Here is a 22,276-nt window from a genome sequence, read left to right as displayed (position 1 = left end):
TTAACTTTTTGTATAAATTTTTACATGTTTATTTATTCGGGGTAGGGGCAGAGAGAGAGGGAGAGAGAGCATCCCAAGCAGGCTCTGTGCTGTCAGTGTCGACCTGACGCGGGGCTCAATCCCATGAACTGTGAGATCATGACCTGAGCCGAAATCAAGAGCCGGATGTTTAACTGACTGAGCCACCCAGGTATCCCAAAATTTTAAATTTGGTCAAGCTGTATCTGCTCCCAAATTATTCAGCCTTCTCACCACTTAAAAAAAAAATAGCTTATAGTATTAAAAAGCATCAGTAGAAGACTTACCTGTTGATAGCTCTATTGCGGCTCCTTTTTCTCCGTCTCTCAAAGTGCTGTTCATCTTCAGAAGAGGAAGATGAAGTAGAGTCACTACTGTGGATTGCATGCCTTCGCCTAAAGTAAAGAGGAAAACTGAAATCATGACGAAGGAGGGCAGGAAAAGCAGAGGCATAAGATGCAAACATCAGAATTACCTAAGGATCCAAAAAGATTTATCAAAAAATTAATACATTTGCTGAAGCAATGAAGTAGGCTTTGATGGTTCAATCTTTTGGAGGGAATAAAATACATGGATAACTGAGAGGAAGGGAAAGAGATAGGTGGCTGTGATAGAGCTGACAATCAAATGTTCGTTATGATAGAATATGGTCCAAGCAGAATGACTTCTTAGTCTTGATGTAAATCAGTTATCCTCAAAGAGAAAGGTGGGAAAAAGAGGATATTAAACTCTTTGGGACTATAACTTCAGAAAGCATTTTCAATATTATACCATATATAGTTTCACATTTGTAATATTATACATAATTTCACCTTTTGAAATGTCAATCTTAAAAGGAGAACAGGAGAATTTTTATGCAAACCAAAAAGGATCAAGAAGAGTTTAAAAAATACTAGGAATACAGTGAGAAATAAGATGACCTTTTATCTACAGTATCATCACCTGTAAATTTACAACTATCATTTACTGCTGTGTCAATATGGATGTATTACTTAACCCATATAAGCCTTAATTTTCTCACAAAAAGGAGGTAAGGATATAATCAAATTCTTAGGCTGGTTGGTAGTACTAAATAAGACACCAAGTGCTACAAATACTGAAAAAAAATTTCAATCACTTCTACCTTTGCATTTGTTGCAAAACACCCATAGGAAAAACAAAGAATCTAGCTGGGAAAACCTTTAATCATTGGCTCAGGGTCTAGAGCTTTTCCTGAGTCAGAGTGCAATCACAGTAAGTAGGTATTTCCAAAAATATTAAAGGTTCACAGTCTATTATTTCCATAACATAGGTGCAGAATCTTATACTCTGAGAATAAGTTTTTCCACTATTCACTTACCAGGATCTGAAATGTCATAAAGATGGGGGGTAGGGGAAAATGGGTGCTGGGCATTGAGGAGGGCACTTGTTGGGATGAGCACTGGGTGTTGTATGTAAGCCAATTTGACAATAAATTATATTCATTAAAAAAAATGAAATGTTGTAAAGGAAATTCAGTCTCTATTTGTCCCACTTACTATGATTATTCATATGTTCTGCTATTACACATTTGACTAGGCAGTGCTGGCCCAGACACTCCTAGAGATGTTAATGTTATACATTACCTTTGTAATTCCCCCTTCACCCCAGTCTGAATTATGAAACACAAATGGCCCCACAGGTTTTGGATAAGGGGTTTCTCACAGATATTTAAATGAGAAAATAATCCTCCAATGTCCACCTCCCCAAACATGCCCAAGACTATTCTTATGATTGGCCTGAAACTAAAACTATCTAGTACAAGTGTGCAATTTTATATGAAAGACTAATTTATTTAATATTACCATTAATATTACAAAACAACTCTAACCTGGAGGCACATAATTCACATAACAGTAAGTGAATTCCGTATGTATTCACATAATGAAGACTAACTTCACAATAAAAAGGACTAACATTTATTAAATGCTTCTTGTACCAGATAGTAGATATATTATCTCACTGAATCTTAAGTAAAGCTCTGGACAAGTACATATCAGCAGGCTCACTTTAGAGTTGCAGCCAATGTGACTGGCTCATAGTTTAAATAACTTGCTTAAAATATTAGAATTAGGCAACGATGGTGTCAGAACTCAAACCTTTGTCTATTCAAAAAACCCACTTTCTATATACACTGGTAATTTCCAGTTGTTTATTTCACAAACCAAAAGAATTATAAGCAAACAACAAAACCTGTGGACTGAAATAAATTTTCCAATGTTTGATCTGAAAAGGAATTAAAAGAAAATTTTTTTAATGTTTATTTTTGAGACAGACAGAGTGTGAGCAGGAGTGGGGGATGGGGGGGGGGGGGTGGCGCAGAGAGAGACGGAAACACAGAATCCGAAGCAGGCTCTAGGCCCTGAGCTGTTAGCACAGAGCCCGACATGGGGCCTGAACTCATGAGCTGCGAGATCATGACCTGAGCTGAAGTCGGACGCCCAACCGACTGAGCCACCCAGGCGCCCCTGAAAAGTAGGGTTTTTAAGCATTGTAGTTATAACAAAGACATAGAGCACTCAATACATGCCAAATAGTAGTTTAAATGCTTTTCGTGTATTAACTCATCTAATTCTCACATTACTGTGAGACAGCTAATATCATTCTCATTCTATGGGTCAAAAAACTGAAATGAGAGGTTAAGTAACTTGCTAAAGGTCATGAATAAGTGGTAGGGCTGGGCCTGAAACCTAGTCATGGGTCCAGGGTTTTCACAATTACTCTATACTGTAGAAAGGCCATTTTTTCAGTTTTAAAGAGATTCTAAACACCCACACCCACACTCACTCTTTATTTTTCATTTTACTAAAAATGTTTGAAATTCTGGCATAGACAAGTGCTGGACCAGCACTGTGAACTTAATCAGTGTTTAGAGTTGCCAGTTCTAGCACCTTGACACCAGGTAAGGGGCACTCTGGAATACTGGTGAAGCAACGGTACTAGGTTACCTTCAGGTTCAAAGGGATTGGGCTTGTTCCAGCAACTACAGACTGAAACTAAAGAATAAACCTTAGATGAGTAGAGGTGAGTAATCATAAGAAAGAAAATCCTACTTAAAGGCAACGTTCCTGAACCTCTGTTATGGTAAGCACGCCAAAAAACCCTTGGAAGATCCTGCACTGCGGCTGCAAGGTTTTTCGACCATTTGCCATGGGTACCGAGAGCAATGCCCAAATGATTCTTTGGATGTGTGCTCTGGTCCCATGCCTAAGTAGGTGAAGTAGGACATGAATATAAACATAAGCTGGTCTCTTTAAGAAAAAGTAAAAAGGCTGAGCAAAATGACCATTACGGTGTTAAAGGGGAAGAGATGTTCATATCACCTTGGTAAGAGTGTTGGGGGAAAAAAAAAAGGTTTAAAGGGCTACATTCAAAAGGTCAGATAATATTAACAGTTGAGATGTGGAGAAATTGGAACATGCATACATTGCTTGTGGGAAAGTAAAATAAAGCAGCCATTCTGGAAAATAATTTAGCAATTCCCTGAAATAGTAAATATAGTTAGGATTTGATCTAGCAATTCCATTTTTAGGTACATACCTAAGAGAAGTGAACACATAAGTCCATACAAAAAGTTGTTCACAAATGGTCATGGTAGCATTATTCACAAAAAGTAGAAACAACCCAAATATCCATCAGCTGATAAATGGATAACCAAAATATGGTATATTTATACAATGGAATCTTATTTGGCAATAAAAAAGAGTGAAGTACCGATACATGCTAAACGTGGATGAACCTTAAAAATGTACCAAGTGAAAGAAGTCACTCACAAAAGAGTCCAAGTATATGAAATACTCAGAATAGGCAAATCTACAGAGACAGATAAAAGATTAGTGGCTGCTCAGGGCTGTGGGGGATGGAGGGACTGGAGATAACTAAAGAGTACAGGGTTTCTTTCTGAGGTAAGAAAAATGTTCTAAAATCGTTTGTGGTTATAGCTGCACAACTATGAAAACCCCTTGAACTGTACATTTTAAACAGGTAAACTATATGGCATGTGAATTGCATCTCAATAAATCTGCTATCAAAAAGAAAAAAATTTTTACAAAGCTATCAAAACCAAAATCAGTCATTAAGTCAAATAATGTGACTCAGGGTACAATTTAAATATCTTAGTTCATACTTTAATTTAAATGTGTCAGAATGAATAAACAAAAAGCAGAATCAGACCAATAAGTACAGAGAATAAGTTTGATGGTTGTCAGACGGGTGGTGGGGGGGTGGGGGTGGTAAGGGGGGATGGGCAAAATGGGTGACCAGGAGTGGAACATACAAAGCTTCCAGTAATGGAATGAGTAAGTCACAAGAGCAAAGGTACAGCATAGGGAATATATCGTCAGTACTATTTTAATACCGCTGTTACGGTGACAGATGGTAGCTACACTTGTGGTGACCAAAGCATAACAGATACAGTTGCTGAATAACTATGTTGTAAAATTGAAACTAATGTAACATCATGTGTCAACTACATGCAAATAAAAAATAAATAAATACATAAATACATAATAAAATAACAAATAAATGTGTCAAATCTTCCACTAGTCTACGAGATCTGAGGGCAGGAATCCTGACTTAAGTCATTTTTATATCCATAGTGCTTAGTACATGGTAGTACTCAAACATTTGTTAATTGGAGAAAAAAAAAGTCCTGCACCCAAAGAAGTATGAGACACTTTACACAAATAAATGGTAGACTCTGTGAACCAAATATGGGAACCTGAGCACCAAAGGAGCAAAAAAAAAAATTCCTACCTGCTGCAAGATCCATTATAGGTGGTGACTACAGAGGCAGTCATTAAATACATTACTTCCAGAAACATATACCCATTAAAAATGGAAGAAGAAATTTAATCTCAAAGTAACTGCCAGCCGTTTTCACTTCTGTTGGATCTAGTAGAGGTTTATCCTTTAAGTCAGGCAACCAAGACAGCTGCCCTGGGCCTTATGCTTGGAGGGGATTCCAGGGAACATCACACTTTACCCCCCTTTTCTGTAGATCATTAGATTTCACTATCAAAACACTGGTCTTTAACAATATTCCAAAGGGGCCTATCAAAAGTAATGATAGTGTGGCCTCCTTTCAGGTGCAATTTATCTTGGGCAGCTCTGACAGGTTGCCCTCCTGACCCTCCATCCTTCTGGGCTCTGGTTTTATGGAAAGGGATGATGAAACAGGAAATCTAGGATGTACGCTTGTGATTTTGACACTCTGAAAATGAAATTAAAAGACCTAGGGACACAAGCAGTATTTCATATTTTACCTAGAAGAATGTCAGTATTTACAAAAGTGTTGCTTTCAGTTATTAGTCTGCTTCTATGAGGAGACTTCCAAGAGCTGTTCAAATAATTGAAGTCTCATAGGATTTCAGTCTCACCTCTGAGGAAATTAATATTAGAAAAAAGTACCATTTCCACACAAATGTCATTTTTTCCCCTGTCTCTTTAATTTTCACCACGAGCTCTCTCATTCATGAACTACTATAATGTTATTATTACCCAGAAAGTTTTAATGAATCACAAAGCCTTTTTTAACTTGGGAAAATGAGGAAATAACAAGAACTACCTCTTTGGACTTAAATATGACAGACAACCAACAAGTGTTATGATGTAGAAGGAAAAGAAACCCACAAATAATTTTAATAGTCAAAGAAAATTAATGTTTCTTACTATATGAGAAAAAAAAATTTTTTAAGTGGAAATAAAACCTCAGGGAAAAAACCAGATCCAGAAGAGGATGGTTAGCATCGTGAAAAGTCTAGAAAGCTATGTAACCTGGAATGTTTGTCACAGTAAGAAAATATGTCTGTGATACTATGTGAAATAGTAGACTTAACCTACACTCTAACTTAATGTGAAGATTAAATGAAACAGTCTATGTGAGATGCTTATTAACACCAAGCCAGGAATACAGTAAACACTGAAGCAAAGGTAGCTCTCTATTAGTAAAGTGTGGAACAACGGAATAAACTACCTTACCATGGTAGTTACTAACTACCTAGTAATGGAAGCAACAGCAAAAATCTAGTCAGTGGTAGCAGGGATAAGAGCACTATAGGCATAGAGAGAACTCTCCAAGATACAGGATTCTAGATTTCTATCTGGATACATCCAGTCCTAAAACTCTAGAATCCTACCTATCACAGCCACAATTACGTTGTTATAAATCAATCAGTACTTCAGAACCAAACCTGTTCATTCGTTTACAATAAGGACTTCTTGGTCCCGCAGAAGATAATCTATATCTTGGTCTTGCAGGAGAAGCTGGGCCAGTGTAAAATATGTTGGGCTTTCTCTGGTGACGAGGTTCTAAAAAGAAGAATTATAGGTATGTGACATATTAAGTAGTTATGAAGATAATTTTGTTCTTCACCTAAATACTTACAAAGGTGCTGCCTTCCATGAAAATACTAGTACATATCTACCAGACTATTTTACTGTTCATGTTTAAAGTCATTTATGTCTGCAGGGTTGCTATTGAAAATTATATAAAGCACAGACACCCACCCAACCAAAACATACACTGGCCATAAACAACCATTATGATTATACTGATGCATAACAGCTGGTTATCAGCCCTGCATATATATGCTCATTAGGACTGAAACACAACTGTAACATAAATCAAAAGCAGTCTTATTTACACAAAGTGAAAAAATAAACTAAGTTGAAAGCTATAAAATCTAAAGTAAGTAAAGACAGACATGAAATTTCAAAATGGCCCAATTATTTGCTTTGGTCAAGGCTAACATCTAACTTTCTTGAAGTAATGACTTCTTGCACATTTAGGATAATTTAAGAAAGACAACAGCCATGGATATTCTACAAAATGAAAACATGAAAAATAAGAATAACAGAGGAAAAGCAGTAAAGATAAAAGTAATATAATTACATCTTCTCCTAGGACAAATATATGTAACACTTACTTTCCAATGGAGCCTGGTAATAAACAGTAGCTTTTCTCTGTCTAAGATAATATCGTTTCTGATTATCTTCTTCCCCATCTTCTTCATCTTCATCGTCATCATCTTCATCATCTTCGTCATCATCTTCACCATCATCTTCATCTTCTTGGTCTTCACCCTCTTCAGATGATTCTACAGTAAAGAAACATTTACTTTCAGAATACTCACCAAAATGTTAACAATTTTTAATAAAGGGGAATTGAAAGAGAAAGAAAGAGACCCTCCTTTAAAAATTTACTTCTAGATTGCTCATAGAAATGATTCTTTCGCAGCATTAAATGAAGATTTTAAAAAATGAAGTAAACTACAGAATTAAAAATAACTAGAGGAAGGAAAAAAGGAAATAGGGAAAGATGTTTAAAGGCTACTGTCAGTAGTACCAAACTAAAGTTTATGGTATTGCTGCTGATTTCATTAATATAAGTGACTATGCTTAAGTTTCCAAGTTAATTTAACATGTTGACAAATTAAAGTATCTCCTCACTTAGCTTTTTCCTTTAATTTTTTCATTTTTACTTATTTTTAATTTTAATTTTTTAAGTAGGCTTCACGCCCAGTGCAGAGCCCAACACAAGGGCCCGAACTCATGACCCTGAGGCCAAGACCTACGCTGAGATCAAGAGTTGGATGCCCAACTGACTGAGCTACCCAGACACCCCAACTTTTGCCTTTTAAACTTAAGTTTTAAATTCCATCCAGCCCTTCTGGCTGTCACTGAGCTACACAGAGCATAACTCAAATATCTACTTACAAAAATGTAAAACACCCTCACCAAATATTTAAAATGCATTTCAGAAAACTGGTTTTCACTCAAGAAAAGTTCTAATAAATTACAGTTGTAATTCCTAACAGAAGAGCAAAACTTAATTTTAATCACCTTTCAACTAAAATTGGTAGAGATGTGTTGTCTATAATGCATTATATAAGCAAACCAGGTTTATCTGCTTTAGATTTGTAGATTTCAAGTACTTTCCCAAACAAAACACACTATCCTTTTAAGCTTTCCCCTGCCCTCACTTTTATTTCATTTTATTTTTTCTTTTTTTTTTTTAATTTGAGAGAGAGAGAGAGAGAGAGAGAGAGAGAGAATCTTAAGCAGGCGCCATGCTCAGCACGTGACCCGAACCGAAATTAAGAGTTAGACGCTCGGGGCGCCTGGGTGGCTCAGTCAGTTAATTGTCTGACTTCGGCTCAGATCATGATATTGCGGTCTGGGAGTTTGAGCCCTGCGTCGGGCTCTGTGGTGACAGCTCAGAGCCTGGAGCCTGTTTCAGATTCTGTGTCTCCCTCTCTCTCTGACCCTCCCCCATTCATGCTCTGTCTCTCTCTGTCTCAAAAATAAATAAACGTTAAAAAAAAATTAAAAAAGAAAAAAGACGCTCAACCAACTGAGACACCCAAGCGCCCCTCCCCTGTTCTCACTTTTAAATTATGACCAATCCTTTGATCTCTCACAAAATACCAATAATGTCACAGCTTCTGAATAGAAGAGCTGAGCTATATTCTACTAAATAAAAAGTGCTGAAATTCAAACCCAGAAGTAAAACAAAAGACTAACCCACACTGCCTTCTTGATTGTCAGTTGTTTCCTCATCAGTTCTTTGAATACCTTTTTGTTTTCCTCTTGTGTACATATTAAGATTCTCCTAAAAATGTTTAAACAGAAGCCATTAACATTTAGCATATTTATCTAAAAAATTCAGTAGGACCTTCCTATCTTGCTTAATAAAATGAAGATATTTATAGCTATAAACTGTTAAAACTCCAGCAATATCTAGTAACTGATCAAACAAATGCTGAACAGTTTAAAGATGTTGAAAACAATGAATAATTTACCAAAAACGGATAGGTACTATAGAAAAAAGGTTAAATTGGAGATCACTAAATCAGCCGTGAAACAGGAGATATTCTTTTTTACTGAAGTGTAGCTGACACACAATGTTGCATTAGTTTCCAGAGTGAGGAAGGATATATTTACTTCTTCTGTTTCATTAAACACTCCCAAGTCTTCAAGTTCCCTCATTCGCTGTCTACGCATCTTCTTCATGTCATCCATTTTTTGAAGTACAGCTTCAGCAGTGCTTTAAAAAAATTGACATAAATATAAGCTAAAACTGTAAAAGAGTGGTACAGTTTTAAAAGCTTTATTTTTCTCCCATTATATTTTTTAATTGCTGGGATTTTAAATATCTCTATACAAGGCACTGATTTACCTGTGTAAAAATATTCTATAATTTTTTTCCAAGAATTTAAAGATCTATATAGAATTATTCAAAGTCCTCTAATAATCTTTCTCCCTTTTGCTTTACACAGCTGAATGCATTAAACACTCAGGCTAGTTGAAATTTATGATCCTTCCCCAACAACAAATTATGCCACCTAAATCATCTTGATCTAAATAATTTTTACTTACTTTGTTATAAGTTTGTCAAACAGCACAGATTGGTTCACACTACTGTAACGACTTCGAATCCTACAACTTCGGCGAACTTCAACATCACCATTCTCTTCATGCAAGCGTTCTTTAGTTTGAACAATGTTTCTAGTCCTCAACGACCGAGTAACCGGAACCACTTTGTCTTCAAGATGTGTAAATGAAAATAAATGGAAAGATTTTAAATAATGGCATTTATAAAACAGTTCTAAAATGAACAATTGAATAGCTACACTTTTGTGTAACAAGATCATAATATCTTGAACTTACCTATCTTAAAAATATTAGGAAACAAAAAAAAAGTTACAGCATACACCTACCATACGATCCAGCCATTCCACTCCCCAGAGAAAAGGAAAGATATATAGTACAAAGATTTGTGTTCAAGACAGGTTTCTGATAGCCCCAAACTGGAAACAACCCTAATGTCCACCAAAAGATGAATAAACAAACTGTGGGAAATAACCTAAGTGTCCATCAATGGATAAATGGATAAAGAAGATTGTAAAAATATACACATATAAAAAAATACTATTCAGCCATGAGAAAGAAGAATATCCTGTTGTTTGGATATTGTTCCAAATACCTAAGGTCCATGGATGGACCTTGAGGGCATTATGCTAAGTGAAAGAAATCAGTGAAAGACAAATACTGTGTAATATCACTTAAATGTGGAATCTAAAAAAAGCCAAAATTGTAGAAACAGATTAGGATGTTGGTTACCAAGGCCTGGGAGGTGAGAGAAAAGAGGCAATGTTGGTCAGAATACAAATTTCCAGCTATAAAATAAATAAGCTCTGAGGATTTAATGTACAGTATAGAGATTATAATTAATACATATTGTATTATATACTTCAAAGTTGCTAAGAGAGTAGATCTTAAATGTTCTCACCACAAAAAAGAAATAGTAATTATATGACATGATGTTGGTGTTAGGTAAAACTATGACAGTAATCACTGTGCAATATATAAATGTACCAAATTAACATTTATTGTACACTTTAAACGTACACAATGTTATATGTCAATTATATCACAATAAAGCTGGGGGAAATACACAAATTGTGGTATATTCATATACCAGAATACTCAGCAAGAAAATGCAACAACATGGATGATATTCAAAAGTAATTATACTAAAAGAAAGCCAGACAAAAAAGAGTGCATACTGCATAATTTCATTTACATAAAACTCTAGAAGATGCAAACTAAACTACAGTGATAGGAAGCAGACTGGTGATTGATCAGGAATCTTGGGGTGTGGAAAGCCTGGAGAGGAGCTGGGGGTATGATTATAAAGAGGCCTGAGGAAGTTTTTGGCAGTGATAGTTATCTTTACCATCTAATTGTGGTGTGGTTTCACAGCACACATTTGTGTCAAACCAAACAAACTGTATACTTTAAATATGTACAGTTTACTGTATGTATCTCAATACATTTGTACACAAAATATGAACTACAGGTTTTTTTTTTTTTTAACGTTTTATTTATTTTTGAGACAGAGAGAGACAGAGCATGAATGGGGCAGGGGCAGAGAGAGAGGGAGACACAGAATCAGAAGCAGGCTCCAGGCTCTGAGCCATCAGGCCAGAGCCCGACTTGGGGCTTGAACTCACGGACTGCGAGATCGTGACCTGAGCTGAAGTCGGACGCTTAACCGACTGAGCCACCCAGGCACCCCTGAACTACAGGTTTTAAATCTGAAATGACTTTAACATTATTTACCTTCTTTGCACTCTTCTTTTTTCTTATCAGCCTGCTGTCTGGCCAATTGCCTATATAAAAAAACATATTAAAAATTTTAAAATAATTGACATAATCTTAAATCCCATATTTCATGATAACTAAAAAATAGGGTAAAAAGTTAAATCAGCTTAGAGAATACTAAGATACGTAAAAGGCTAAAAAACACTGAAAAATAAAAATCTTTAGAATATCTATGCTCATGTATGGTTAGTTACGGCTAAACAAACTCTGAGAAGCCTGTTGTGAAATGCAATGATACATGCATGAACTCTTAAACAGAATTAATCAAAGTATCTTAGTTAAAACAAGAAATTATATCATTAACCTAAGTATTTGGGTCTAACTGAACTGTAAGTATTGAGCAAAAACAAGACAATGTGTTTTATATCGTAGGAATATAGTTATTGCACATCCTTGAAATATTTGTAACTATAAACAGAACTAATGTCCCTTAGTGATATGTTAATTTCCTTCTAAAAACATTTGCTGGCTACTAACTTTATGACCTGCATTATCATTCACCTGCAGAAACAGTCCCATTTATGAATCAGATATCCCACTTACAAACTGGCAGACAGAATCTACTGAGTTGGAAATTAAACACTTTCAAAGGCTTAAAAAAAACAAGTACCCTCCCCTAATATTTTTTCCAAAATCCACTGAACAAACAAAACAGTTTATCTCATTAACTTATTTTTAGGGACACAATTTTCCATACCTAGATAGCTACATCTATCAATCAACCTATATGTCAAGCTATTTGCAAGTGGGCTGGTTATACACATGGGATTTCAAATGTGACATTTTAAAATAAAGTGGAACCATCTTATCCAAAAGTTAAATCATGTGTCCTCACAACAATGTAAGTCATCATTAACTCATTATCTCTTTTGGTAAGAACCAAGAACAAAATAAAAACATTTGAGCAATCCATCAACAGGTCAGGGCTAGCTTGTTCACAGGCTCATAGACATTTCTCATAAAAGAACCCCTCCCTCCATACCATGCAGGTCTACACTTCCTATTAGTCCCTATGAAATGCTAGAACACAATGATAAAACAATGTTCTGTCCGCCTCCTCTCCTCTCCCTCCTCTTTCTCCCTTTCTCACCTCCCTTCCTCCCTCCCTCTCTTTTTTCTCTGCCTGCTGGGGAATGGGAGCACCTCTCCCCTTGCAGGGGTTGATAAACTTTTTCTTAAACAGTTAAATAGTAAATATTTTAGGCTTGTGAGTCATAGTCTCTGTCACAACTACTCACAAAAACAATTCTAACAACGAAGCAGGAAAGCAGCCATAGAATGAATGGGCATGGCTGTGTTCCAATGAAACTATTTACAAAAACAGGTGTCTGGACTTTTCTCAACTCCTGCGAATCTGATAAAAGCTACAGATCTTTTCTACCTAGAAAACTGCATATACACATACAAGTTTATATCTTCTTTCAGAGGTTTCATATGCCCCCTGAAAACTATGATTATTGGACCATAATTAAGAACTACAGGACCAAAGAAATATAGATCCTGCCCTCAAGGTACAGTTACTCAAATCTTTCTATATTAGTCTAACAGTCTTAGTCCCCTGGTCTTTGAGCCTCAGAGAGAAAACAAAAGAGACGGAGGGACATAGAAAGAAGTAAAGAGATTACTACACTCAGGCAAACTAGCAACACAAAAAGGGTCACCCTGGTAAGAAACAGGAAACTACATGAAACAAAATTCAACAATACTGTAGGCCACTTTATCTAAGTCTTATACAAACAGATCCTGATGTCAGCACTATGTAAAATAAGTCTTTGTAATAATGATCTTAATTCAGAGATTATTTAAGATAGAAATTCTTCCCCTCAGAAGGCATATAAATGGCCAATAAGCACATGAAAAGATATTCAATGTTATTAACCATCAAGGAAATGTAAATCAGAACCACAATGAGATACTTTCACACCCACTAAAACGGCTAAAACCAAAAAAAGATGGACTATGACAAGTGTTGACAAGGATGTGGAAAAACTGGAACCCTGATACACTGTTGGTGGGAATGTAAAACGGTACAGCTGCTTTAGCCAACTGTTCAGCAGTTCCCCAATGTCCCAGCAATTCACTCCTAGGTATATGCCCCAAATAATCAGAACCCTCTGTCCACACAAGCTGAACACGAATGTTCACAGTATCATTCATAACAGCCACAAAGTAGAAACAATCCAAATGTCCATCGTGCAACGGAATCTTATTCAGGAATAAAAAGAATGGAGTGCTGATGGGTACTACAATAAAATGAACCTTCAAAACATACCAAGTGAAAGAAGCCAGACACATAAGGCCATAAATACGATTCCATTTACATAAAATGTCCAGAATAGGCAAATCCATGGAGATGGAAAGTAGATTAATGGTTCCTAAGGGGCCAGTGGGGAGGGAGAAGGAGGTGGGAGATAATATAACAGGATTTCTTTCTGGGGTGGTGAAAAAGTTCTGAAATTGGACAGTAAGCGATGGTGACACAATATTGTGAATATTCTAAAACCACTGAACTATATATTTTAAAATTGTGAATTTTATGGTATGTGAATTGTATCTCCATAAAGTTATTATTTAAAAACAATCTGAAAAGACAGGAATTCAATATATTTTCAAAGGAATCAAATTTAAAAATACCAAGTCACTCATCTTTAATTCTATTTTAAAACATTCCTTTATACATTTTGAACATAAGGTCCAGCACAACTTGAATAAGGTACAGATTTTTTATTCATGTTTCACAACTTGAATAAGGTACAGATTTTTTTAAAAGATAAAGACTTTAAGGACTTCCAACATTAAATTTTTTTGACTATGTACAAGCCAAACGAGACATAGATTTATTTACATTTTATACAAATAAAACTATGCAACTGACCACTAACAAAAATATTAATATGAGGTTTTGCTGAAATAAAATAGCCATTTGCTGTGTGAATATGGTACAGACTGCTATCAGGTTCTCTTAAATTTGGTTTGTTGTATGTCATGACTCAATTCATCCACTTCTCTTTTTGAAGTATTCCAAACCTTCATTTCAACAGCATGTCATGACATCACATCCATGGCTTTCTCTTCAAAGCATTATTTATGTATTAAGGTCAGACTCAGTTTTTATCTCATGAGCCTGAGATAATTCAAGCAGTACTAGTTACTGCCAACTAGTTGTAAACACAAATGTAGGGCCTGAAATTTTATGACTATGCTCTGCAAGGTAGCAATTTAGATGATCCAGAATGTCAACTGTTACTTCAGATCATGAAATAAATTTTAAAATTCTCACACAGAATCCATGGGCCACTCCCCACACCCCAAGAAGACTTGAAGTTTCAGAAATACTGGGGTAGTTTAAATTGTATTTCAATCCTGTAAGTTGTACATTTCTCCCCCCACTTTAGCATCTCTGAAATTAGGGATGTGTCTTAAAATTGATGGAATGTCATAGTTTAACTTTCGGTGTTTTTTTTCTCTTTTACTGTCTCATGAAATAATGAGTGTTTAAATTGCTGCTATCTTGGATCCCATGAAATACAGTAGTAAACATGCCATAAATAATGGATGAAAAAATGGATGCAAATTTTAAAATGTGTAATGAAAGACTATTTAAACAACAGTAGCAAAAAAATAGTAACAAAAACAAATTTAAAAGGGCATGATGATGATGTCATTTATCTGGAAAATCTGCTACATAAAATAATCAAAATAAACTTAAGAGGAGGGTTCTAGTCCTATAAGTCATTATGAGAAATTTATGAGAAGAATTAATATATAAAACAATTATTTCATCAAAAGAAATTTATTCTAATTAGCACTTTCCTGCTCATTTATGTTAGGCCCACCAAAGTGGGAGGAAAAGTAAAGGTTTTTAAAGATTTTTTTTTTCAACGTTTATTTATTTTTGGGACAGAGAGAGACAGAGCATGAACGGGGGAGGGGCAGAGAGAGAGGGAGACACAGAATCAGAAACAGGCTCCAGGCTCTGAGCCATCAGCCCAGAGCCTGACGCGGGGCTCGAACTCACGGACTGCGAGATCGTGACCTGGCTGAAGTCGGACGCTTAACCGACTGCGCCACCCAGGCGCCCCAAAGTAAAGGTTTTTAGCTAATTAAATTTAAATCTGCCCCTAACCAAACAAATCCAAGTTCCCTGAATCACCTATCTAAATTCACTAAAACTAATTCCTTGAGTATTAAAATGGAATTCATGCCACCTACCTCAGGGTTCTTGAGAAATGAAATTTAAGTATGTATAAAGCATCTAGTCCCCTTAGACAAGTAAAGAAAAAAAAAATCATGTTCTGTCTCCTATGTGACTGCTCTAGAAGCATACTAACACAAATTCATAAATAACTCAGAACTGATTTGCTTGATACCAAGCAAACAGAAATATAATTCCTATTTTGAATAAAGGCTTTGTATAATTATGAACAAAACCACATATCATAAACAAGTTAAAATGAAAAAGTCACAAATACACTCAAATAGTCTCAAGCAACTTTGTCAGCTGCACTCACACATATCACAAATACTCTCTGTGAACAAGAAAATAAAAACAAACCTGGTACATATTAAAATTTTAATCCAATGATATTCATTTGTGGTAATTTCATTTCATCTTGATGATTGGTCAAGAATACACTTAAAAGTTAAATGCAAATCCTAAGTTACTTTAAAACTATTTTGAATTGGAATTCAACCATCTTGTATTACCTTGTAAAATGCCTTCCATTAGCACGTTTCTCTGTTATTTCCATATTCTTATCAAAACTAGAATCTGAAGAATTCTGTGCATTTTTTCTCAAAGACCTTAAGGCACGCGTCCGGTGGTAGGTTTCAACTTCCTTAACTGAAGACCCATCCTTTAAGAAAAATTAAGAAAACCATCTAAGTTTTTCTTCAAACTCTCTAGTTAAACTCCTAAGAGTTTTCTTTGATTACAAGTTTTTAACAACTGCTTTTTGTGCAGAATCATTCTGCATCTCCCCAAGAAACTACAATAGTATCTAAACAATCATTTCATGATAAACAAATACCAGCAATATCTATGAAATAGCTAATATAAATTTTATTGATGGTTTGTGGCTCTATTTCATAGCAAGTACTCCAGGGAATAAAGTATATAGTTTATAACAAATGCTCCTTTTAGGCTACAGAAATAAGACAGACCCACACACAAACCATTGCCTGTCATGCAACCACTGGCAGCAACTTTTAAGATAACTGGACCATCAGAACTATAATTTGGGCTTGGATGACAAAAGGAGTTATTACCATCTCTTTCACAGTTTCACCCAGATGATGCAACACTTGAATTAAAAAATTGTTTATGTATGTTAATCTGTTATAAAAACCATAGTGCTCTACGTAACTTTATCATTGCTCAATAGACTAGAGTTTCTCTTAGTGGGCTGCTTTATGAGCTACAGAGCTTGTCATGAAGTATTCAAAAGTTCATACATATCTCTCTGAAATCATATAAAGGCTACTTTCACATAAAAATAAAAGGCCAAAGTACCTAACAAGTCTCTAATTACATGCCATACTACTCTGAAGATTGGTAATTCTAGAAAAACAGGCAGTATTTTTAAAAACCTGCAACATTAGTGTACCCCCAACCCCTTAGGCTGGCTTTACCCAGTCATTTCATTTTGTTTTATCAAGACATTTTATCATTTAATTTTGCTTTGAGCACTGGTTCACAAGTAAAATAAGGATATGTAAACCACAAGGATTTGTGTTAAGAATTAGAAGGCTACTTCATAAAACATTAAGTGATATGAATGGTTTGATACCACTTTTATCAGTGTACCTACATGTAAGGATGGTTGAAAAAGGAATACCTTACACTTTTAAGTAGGTGTATTATTTTTAAAATGAACAGCTACATCTTAGATGGGTATAACAAGACTTTCTAAGAAAAATTTTATGGGAATCTATTTCCAGATTCTCAACTTCCATATGTACTTAAAAAAAAAAAACAACAAAACTGATTTGCGTGAAGGCATCCTCTTCCATTTACCTTTCTCTCATTTTACAAAAGAAAGTCATGTCTCTCACTCATTCTCCATCTTACCATTGTGGACTGACTCAAGGCCTTAAAAACCTTCCTAAAGCCAAAGAAAAACACTAGTGCAGGTGTTAAGAAAGTGAATGACAAAGCAAGGCAACAAATCCTTTGTTAGGTAAGGTAGTTTCTAATTTTCTGCTTTCAACAAAACTGAAAGGAGACCTAATCAAGCTAAGAGACCATGAAAAAAATTTCTGGGCTAGTGTTTTTCGGCATACAAGCCAGAAAGTGGCACTGCTAAACTCCTTTCATTACTGTCTACTTACTTATATGAACAATGTTTCTCATTTCTCAGTGCTTGCATTTATCAAAACAATGAAACTAATGACAAACATGATCTTCAGCAGTAAGATTCTTCCACAGATATATGGGTGGGGGGACTTCAACCACATGAAATCCTAATGAAATCTTACTTTCTATGTTTAATCATTTTTAATCAAAATAGGTATGTTTTTGCTGTTTGAATCAATTGAATATTAATAGATTATATTTCTTATAGCCTTGTGATCACAAAAAAGTGTAAAACACTTCGAATTTTTACAGGTACAAAAGGACACTTAAATTACTTTTAAGTACAAAAGTATATCAAGATAAAATACTGTGGGTTAAGTGAATTGAGAATACGAATTAAAAGAGAGGAAAAAAAAGAATTAAGATAAAATTTCTGGCTGTTAAAGAATGTGTTTATGTATTTTTTAATGTCCAAGACAAATATTAAATAACTACGATTTTTAGATTCCAGGGGATAAAAAGACCGATGTAGCAGTTTTATTTTTTTAATGTCAGCACTATAGGATGACAGAAATGATCCCCTTCCTAACTACTTAAACCAATCAGGATGGGAGAAACCTTAGATAGCAAAACCATTTTAAGGGAAACCTTTAAAAGTACAAGAGAATACAGAGAAACTCTTAGAATAAAACATGGGCAAAAACTTTCATAACATTGGATTTGACAATGATTTCTTAGATATGACACTGAAAGTACAGATAACTAAAGAACAAGATCTGGAATTAATCAAAATTACAAACTTTTGTGCCAAGGATACTATCCACAGAGTGAATGGAAACCCATGGAACAGGGGAACGTATTTACAAATCCAATTAACTGACAAAGGATTGATATCCATAATATATAAAGAACTCCTATATTTTAACGACAAAAAACAATAAAAGAAATGGGAAGAAGACTTGAATAGATATTTCTCTAAAGAATATATACAAACGGCCAATAAACACAAAAAGATACCAAACTAGTCACAGAGAAACACAAAGCCAACCTACAAATGAGGTGTCACTTCACACTTGCTAGGATGGCTATTATAAAAAAGAGAAAATAAGTATTGGTAAGTATGTGGAGAAACTGGAACCCCTGTACATTGGTGGTAGGGATGCAAAATGGTACAGCCACTGTGGAAAATGATATGGCAATTCCTCAAAAAATTAAACACAGAATTACCATATGATCTAGCAATCCTGCTTCTGGGTATTTACTCAAAAGAAGTGAAAGCAGCCATTTGTATTCTCATATTCACAGCAGCATTATTTACAATAGCCAAAAGTAGATGCAATCCAACTGTTCAATGATGAATGGATTAAAAAACTGTGGTACTTACAGTAGAATATCATCCAGCCTTTAAAAAGGAAGTAAATTTCAATACACTGCTATAATGTGGATGAACCTGAAGACATTAGGCTAAGTAAGATAAGTAAGTCACAAAAGGACAAATATTGTATGTTCCCTCTTATGTGAGGCTCCTAGGGTAGTCAAATTCATAGGGACAGAAAAGAATGGTAGTTCGTAGGTGCTGGGAGGAGGGAAGAATGGGGAGTTACTGTTTAATGGGTATAGAGTCTCAGTTTTAGAAGATAAAAGGTTCTAGAAATGGATGGTGATGATGGTTGCAGAACAAAATGTACTTTAAGGCTACAAAACTGTACACTTAAAAATGGTCAAAATAGTAAATATTATGTTATCAATGTTTTATTATAATAAAAAAAGCAACTAGTATCATCATACTCCTGAAGATAATAAAAAAGGTCTGTTTCCATAGGAAAAAGAGAGGGAGGTGCTAACTACTGGGAAAAAAGATTCCCTGAAAAACTTGAAGACTTAATTTTGTAAGTGGTATAAGTCAATCTTTGATTTGCATAGTGAGTAGCTTCGTTCATACTCCCTAAATAAGTGCTACTCATCAAGAAAAGCTTTCCTTAACTGTTTGGAGAAAAAACAAAACAAAACAGATTCTTGGGGAATCACCTACATAGAGGTACATAATGGGGAGTTTTAAAATATCAGTTTTCAAAAATGTTTCTTACAAAAGCAACATAAACATAAAAGCAATACATGCTCATTATAATTGGAAAATGAAGAAATGCACAAAGATGAAAACATCACCCTTAATTCCAGCTACCCAGGATAAATGTCAACCTTCTGGTGTATTAACTATTCTTTTCCTATGCAAACATATTCACACGATATTTAAATTGGACTATTATTTATGTTTTGTAACTTTTTTCTAGTAACACAAAACATTTCCCATGCCCTGAAATACTATTCTAAAAATCTTCTAAAATGAATGACTAGTATTCCAGCCATTACCTGAATCAATTTAATAAACTGCTTAATGAATTATATTTAAATTATCTGCAATTTTTCATGTTATAAATACTTCCAGATGGATTATCTTATAAACATCTGATTTCCTAAGGAAACTAGCACAGTTATTAAACCAAAGTCACAGTTTAATATAGCTTATCAAAATAATTCTCAAGGGGTAAGTTAAATGCCAACTGTGCATTAACATTTGATGATAGAAATGAGTACTTTCACTTTCTATTTTTTACATTTTTACAACATGTATTACTAGAAAAAAATTTTCTAAGAAGTAAAAAGCCAAGAGAAAACGTGCTGAATCTGAAAACTAAACCTGGAGATGTAGTGTCCTCATTTATTTTTTTTCAATCTACTTAAATAATGAGAGCACTGATAGTTCTTTAAAGTGGAGTTTTAAAAGAGGAAAAAAATATTTTGTTAAGATTTTTCAGTCTCTTATACTCTTGCAGAATCAGTAAGTTAGTTCAGGGAAGAAGCAACAACAGAACAAAAGCTTTTCCCTAAAGTAGATACAACTGCGTAATAGAAATATTCTAGTATGTTTTCCCACAAAAGACCAAGCTCATCCAACCTTTAAATTCCTAACAAAAAATATGTATGTGGGTCAGTTGGTTGAGTCAATTCAAGTCTCAATCCAACCACTAAAGTGTAAACAGGATTTTTAAAATCACAGTTAAAATACTGACGTAAAATGTATTCATCTAGACATAGGACCCCTTGAAAGCTTGATCAGCATATTCTAATACACAATGGTATACATGTTATACCTAGTATAGCAGTGATATCCCTCCTAAGCTTCATCTTTTTTTTAATGTTTATTTTTGAGAGAAAGAGGGAAGGAGGGAGAGAGGGGGAGAGGTGGAGGGGGGAGAGGGGGAGGGGGAGAGGGAGAGGGAGAGAGAATGTATGTGTGCACACTAGCAGGAAATGGGCACCGAGAGTGGGAGACAGAGAACCCAAAGCAGGCTCTGTGCACCATCAGCACAGAACCCAATGTGGGACTTAAACCCAAGAACCGTGAGATCATGACCCAGGGAAAAGTTGGACACTCAACTAACTGCACCACCCAGGCACCCCTCTCCTTAGCTTCATCTTTAAATAAAGGTGTGTGGGGTCCTGTCTTCAACATGAATCTATTCCACAAGCTCCAGCAATTTGATTTCTACCTCTTCAGCTCTTAAAATAGACCTAAAACTATCTCCCAATAGCTAAATCCAATGGACTCTGCTCTACTCCACTGACTTCTATGGAGTTGATCACTCCCTTCTTTAAGTGCTTTGATCCTTTGGTTCACATGATACTTAAAAAAAAACAAAACACCATAATTCATTCCCTTCTCATCCTTAAAATATAGCCATTACTGCAGATCTTCTTAAATATATTTGTGTTTTGCTAGGTCTTCTATTCAGCTTCAAGAATTTAAATTCAAGAATTTAACTATCACTTCTATACAGGTTGACTACCAAAGATATATAGTTCTAACTTCTCCCCAAACTCTAGCATACTCCCAAGGGTCTACTGCACACCTCTTTCGCTGGAAACACTGCCTTCCCTCTCTATCCGAGTAACTCTCAGATTTCTTGCAGTATAATTTGGCATTTTTCTCTCTGTTCCTTCTAGTATCACTTTAACTTAGCCTCTAGTTTTCTCTGCTTTGGTTTATTCTGTTAATAGTGTACCAATTAGGAGCCCAAACTCTTTTAAGTAGACTTCACGCCCAGCAGAGAGCCCAGTGCAGGCCTTGAACACATGACTCTGAGATCAAGACCTGAGCTGAGATCAAGAGTCAGATGCTTAACCAATTGAGCCACCCAGGCGCCCCAAGAGCCCAAACTCTTAAAGATAGACTGTCTAGGATTGATTCTTGGCATGTCACTTAGAGCTGTACAATCTTGTCCAAGTTACATAAGGTCTTTGTGCCTTGGTTTCCATATCTGCAACGAGGATAATAATAGTTACTTGATAAGGCAAATGTATGTGTGTATATTACGTACCATGTCTGGCACGTAGCAAGTGCTATATGTAACTGGTAGCTATTAATATTATAATATTTTAACTGGTCTTCCAAACTCCAGATTTGTTGACTATAATCCATCTTTTTTTTTTTTTTAAGTTTATTTATATATTTTGAGACAGACCATGAGCAGGGGAGGGACAGAGAGAGGAGAAAGAGAATCCCAGGTAGGCTCCACACTGACCGTGCAAGACTTGAACTCACAAACTGTGCGATCATGACTTGAGCTGAAATCAAGGGTCAGATGCTTAACCACTGAGCTACCTAGGCACCCCAATTATAATCCATCTTAAACACTATTTTATCAGATTCCTGTTCCAAAAGTTGCAACTTCTAAGCATAAAATCAAGGGCCAGTCTTTAATAGAACTAACAAAAATG

General features: G+C 35.3%; 1 protein-coding gene across 3 annotated transcripts in view; it reads right to left on the bottom strand.

Moving 5' to 3' along the window:
* The window catches only part of ATAD2 (ATPase family AAA domain containing 2), a 68,498-nt gene that overhangs the window by 41,646 nt on the left and 4,576 nt on the right, over window positions 1–22,276 (bottom strand). For all 3 annotated transcript variants that reach the window (XM_027063955.2, XM_027063954.2, XM_027063956.2), the window contains exons 2-9: window positions 15,910–16,058; window positions 11,161–11,210; window positions 9,415–9,580; window positions 8,980–9,082; window positions 8,560–8,647; window positions 6,963–7,133; window positions 6,228–6,345; window positions 306–413 (exon numbers count right to left, since the gene is read on the bottom strand). In XM_027063955.2, coding sequence (XP_026919756.1) covers window positions 306–413; window positions 6,228–6,345; window positions 6,963–7,133; window positions 8,560–8,647; window positions 8,980–9,082; window positions 9,415–9,580; window positions 11,161–11,210; window positions 15,910–16,058 — 953 coding nt within the window. The remainder of the gene's footprint in view (window positions 1–305; window positions 414–6,227; window positions 6,346–6,962; window positions 7,134–8,559; window positions 8,648–8,979; window positions 9,083–9,414; window positions 9,581–11,160; window positions 11,211–15,909; window positions 16,059–22,276) is intronic.

This window comes from Acinonyx jubatus, chromosome F2, assembly GCF_027475565.1.
Source record: "Acinonyx jubatus isolate Ajub_Pintada_27869175 chromosome F2, VMU_Ajub_asm_v1.0, whole genome shotgun sequence".
Classification (NCBI taxonomy): domain Eukaryota; kingdom Metazoa; phylum Chordata; class Mammalia; order Carnivora; family Felidae; genus Acinonyx; species Acinonyx jubatus.
This window is presented reverse-complemented; position numbering and strand designations above follow the sequence as displayed.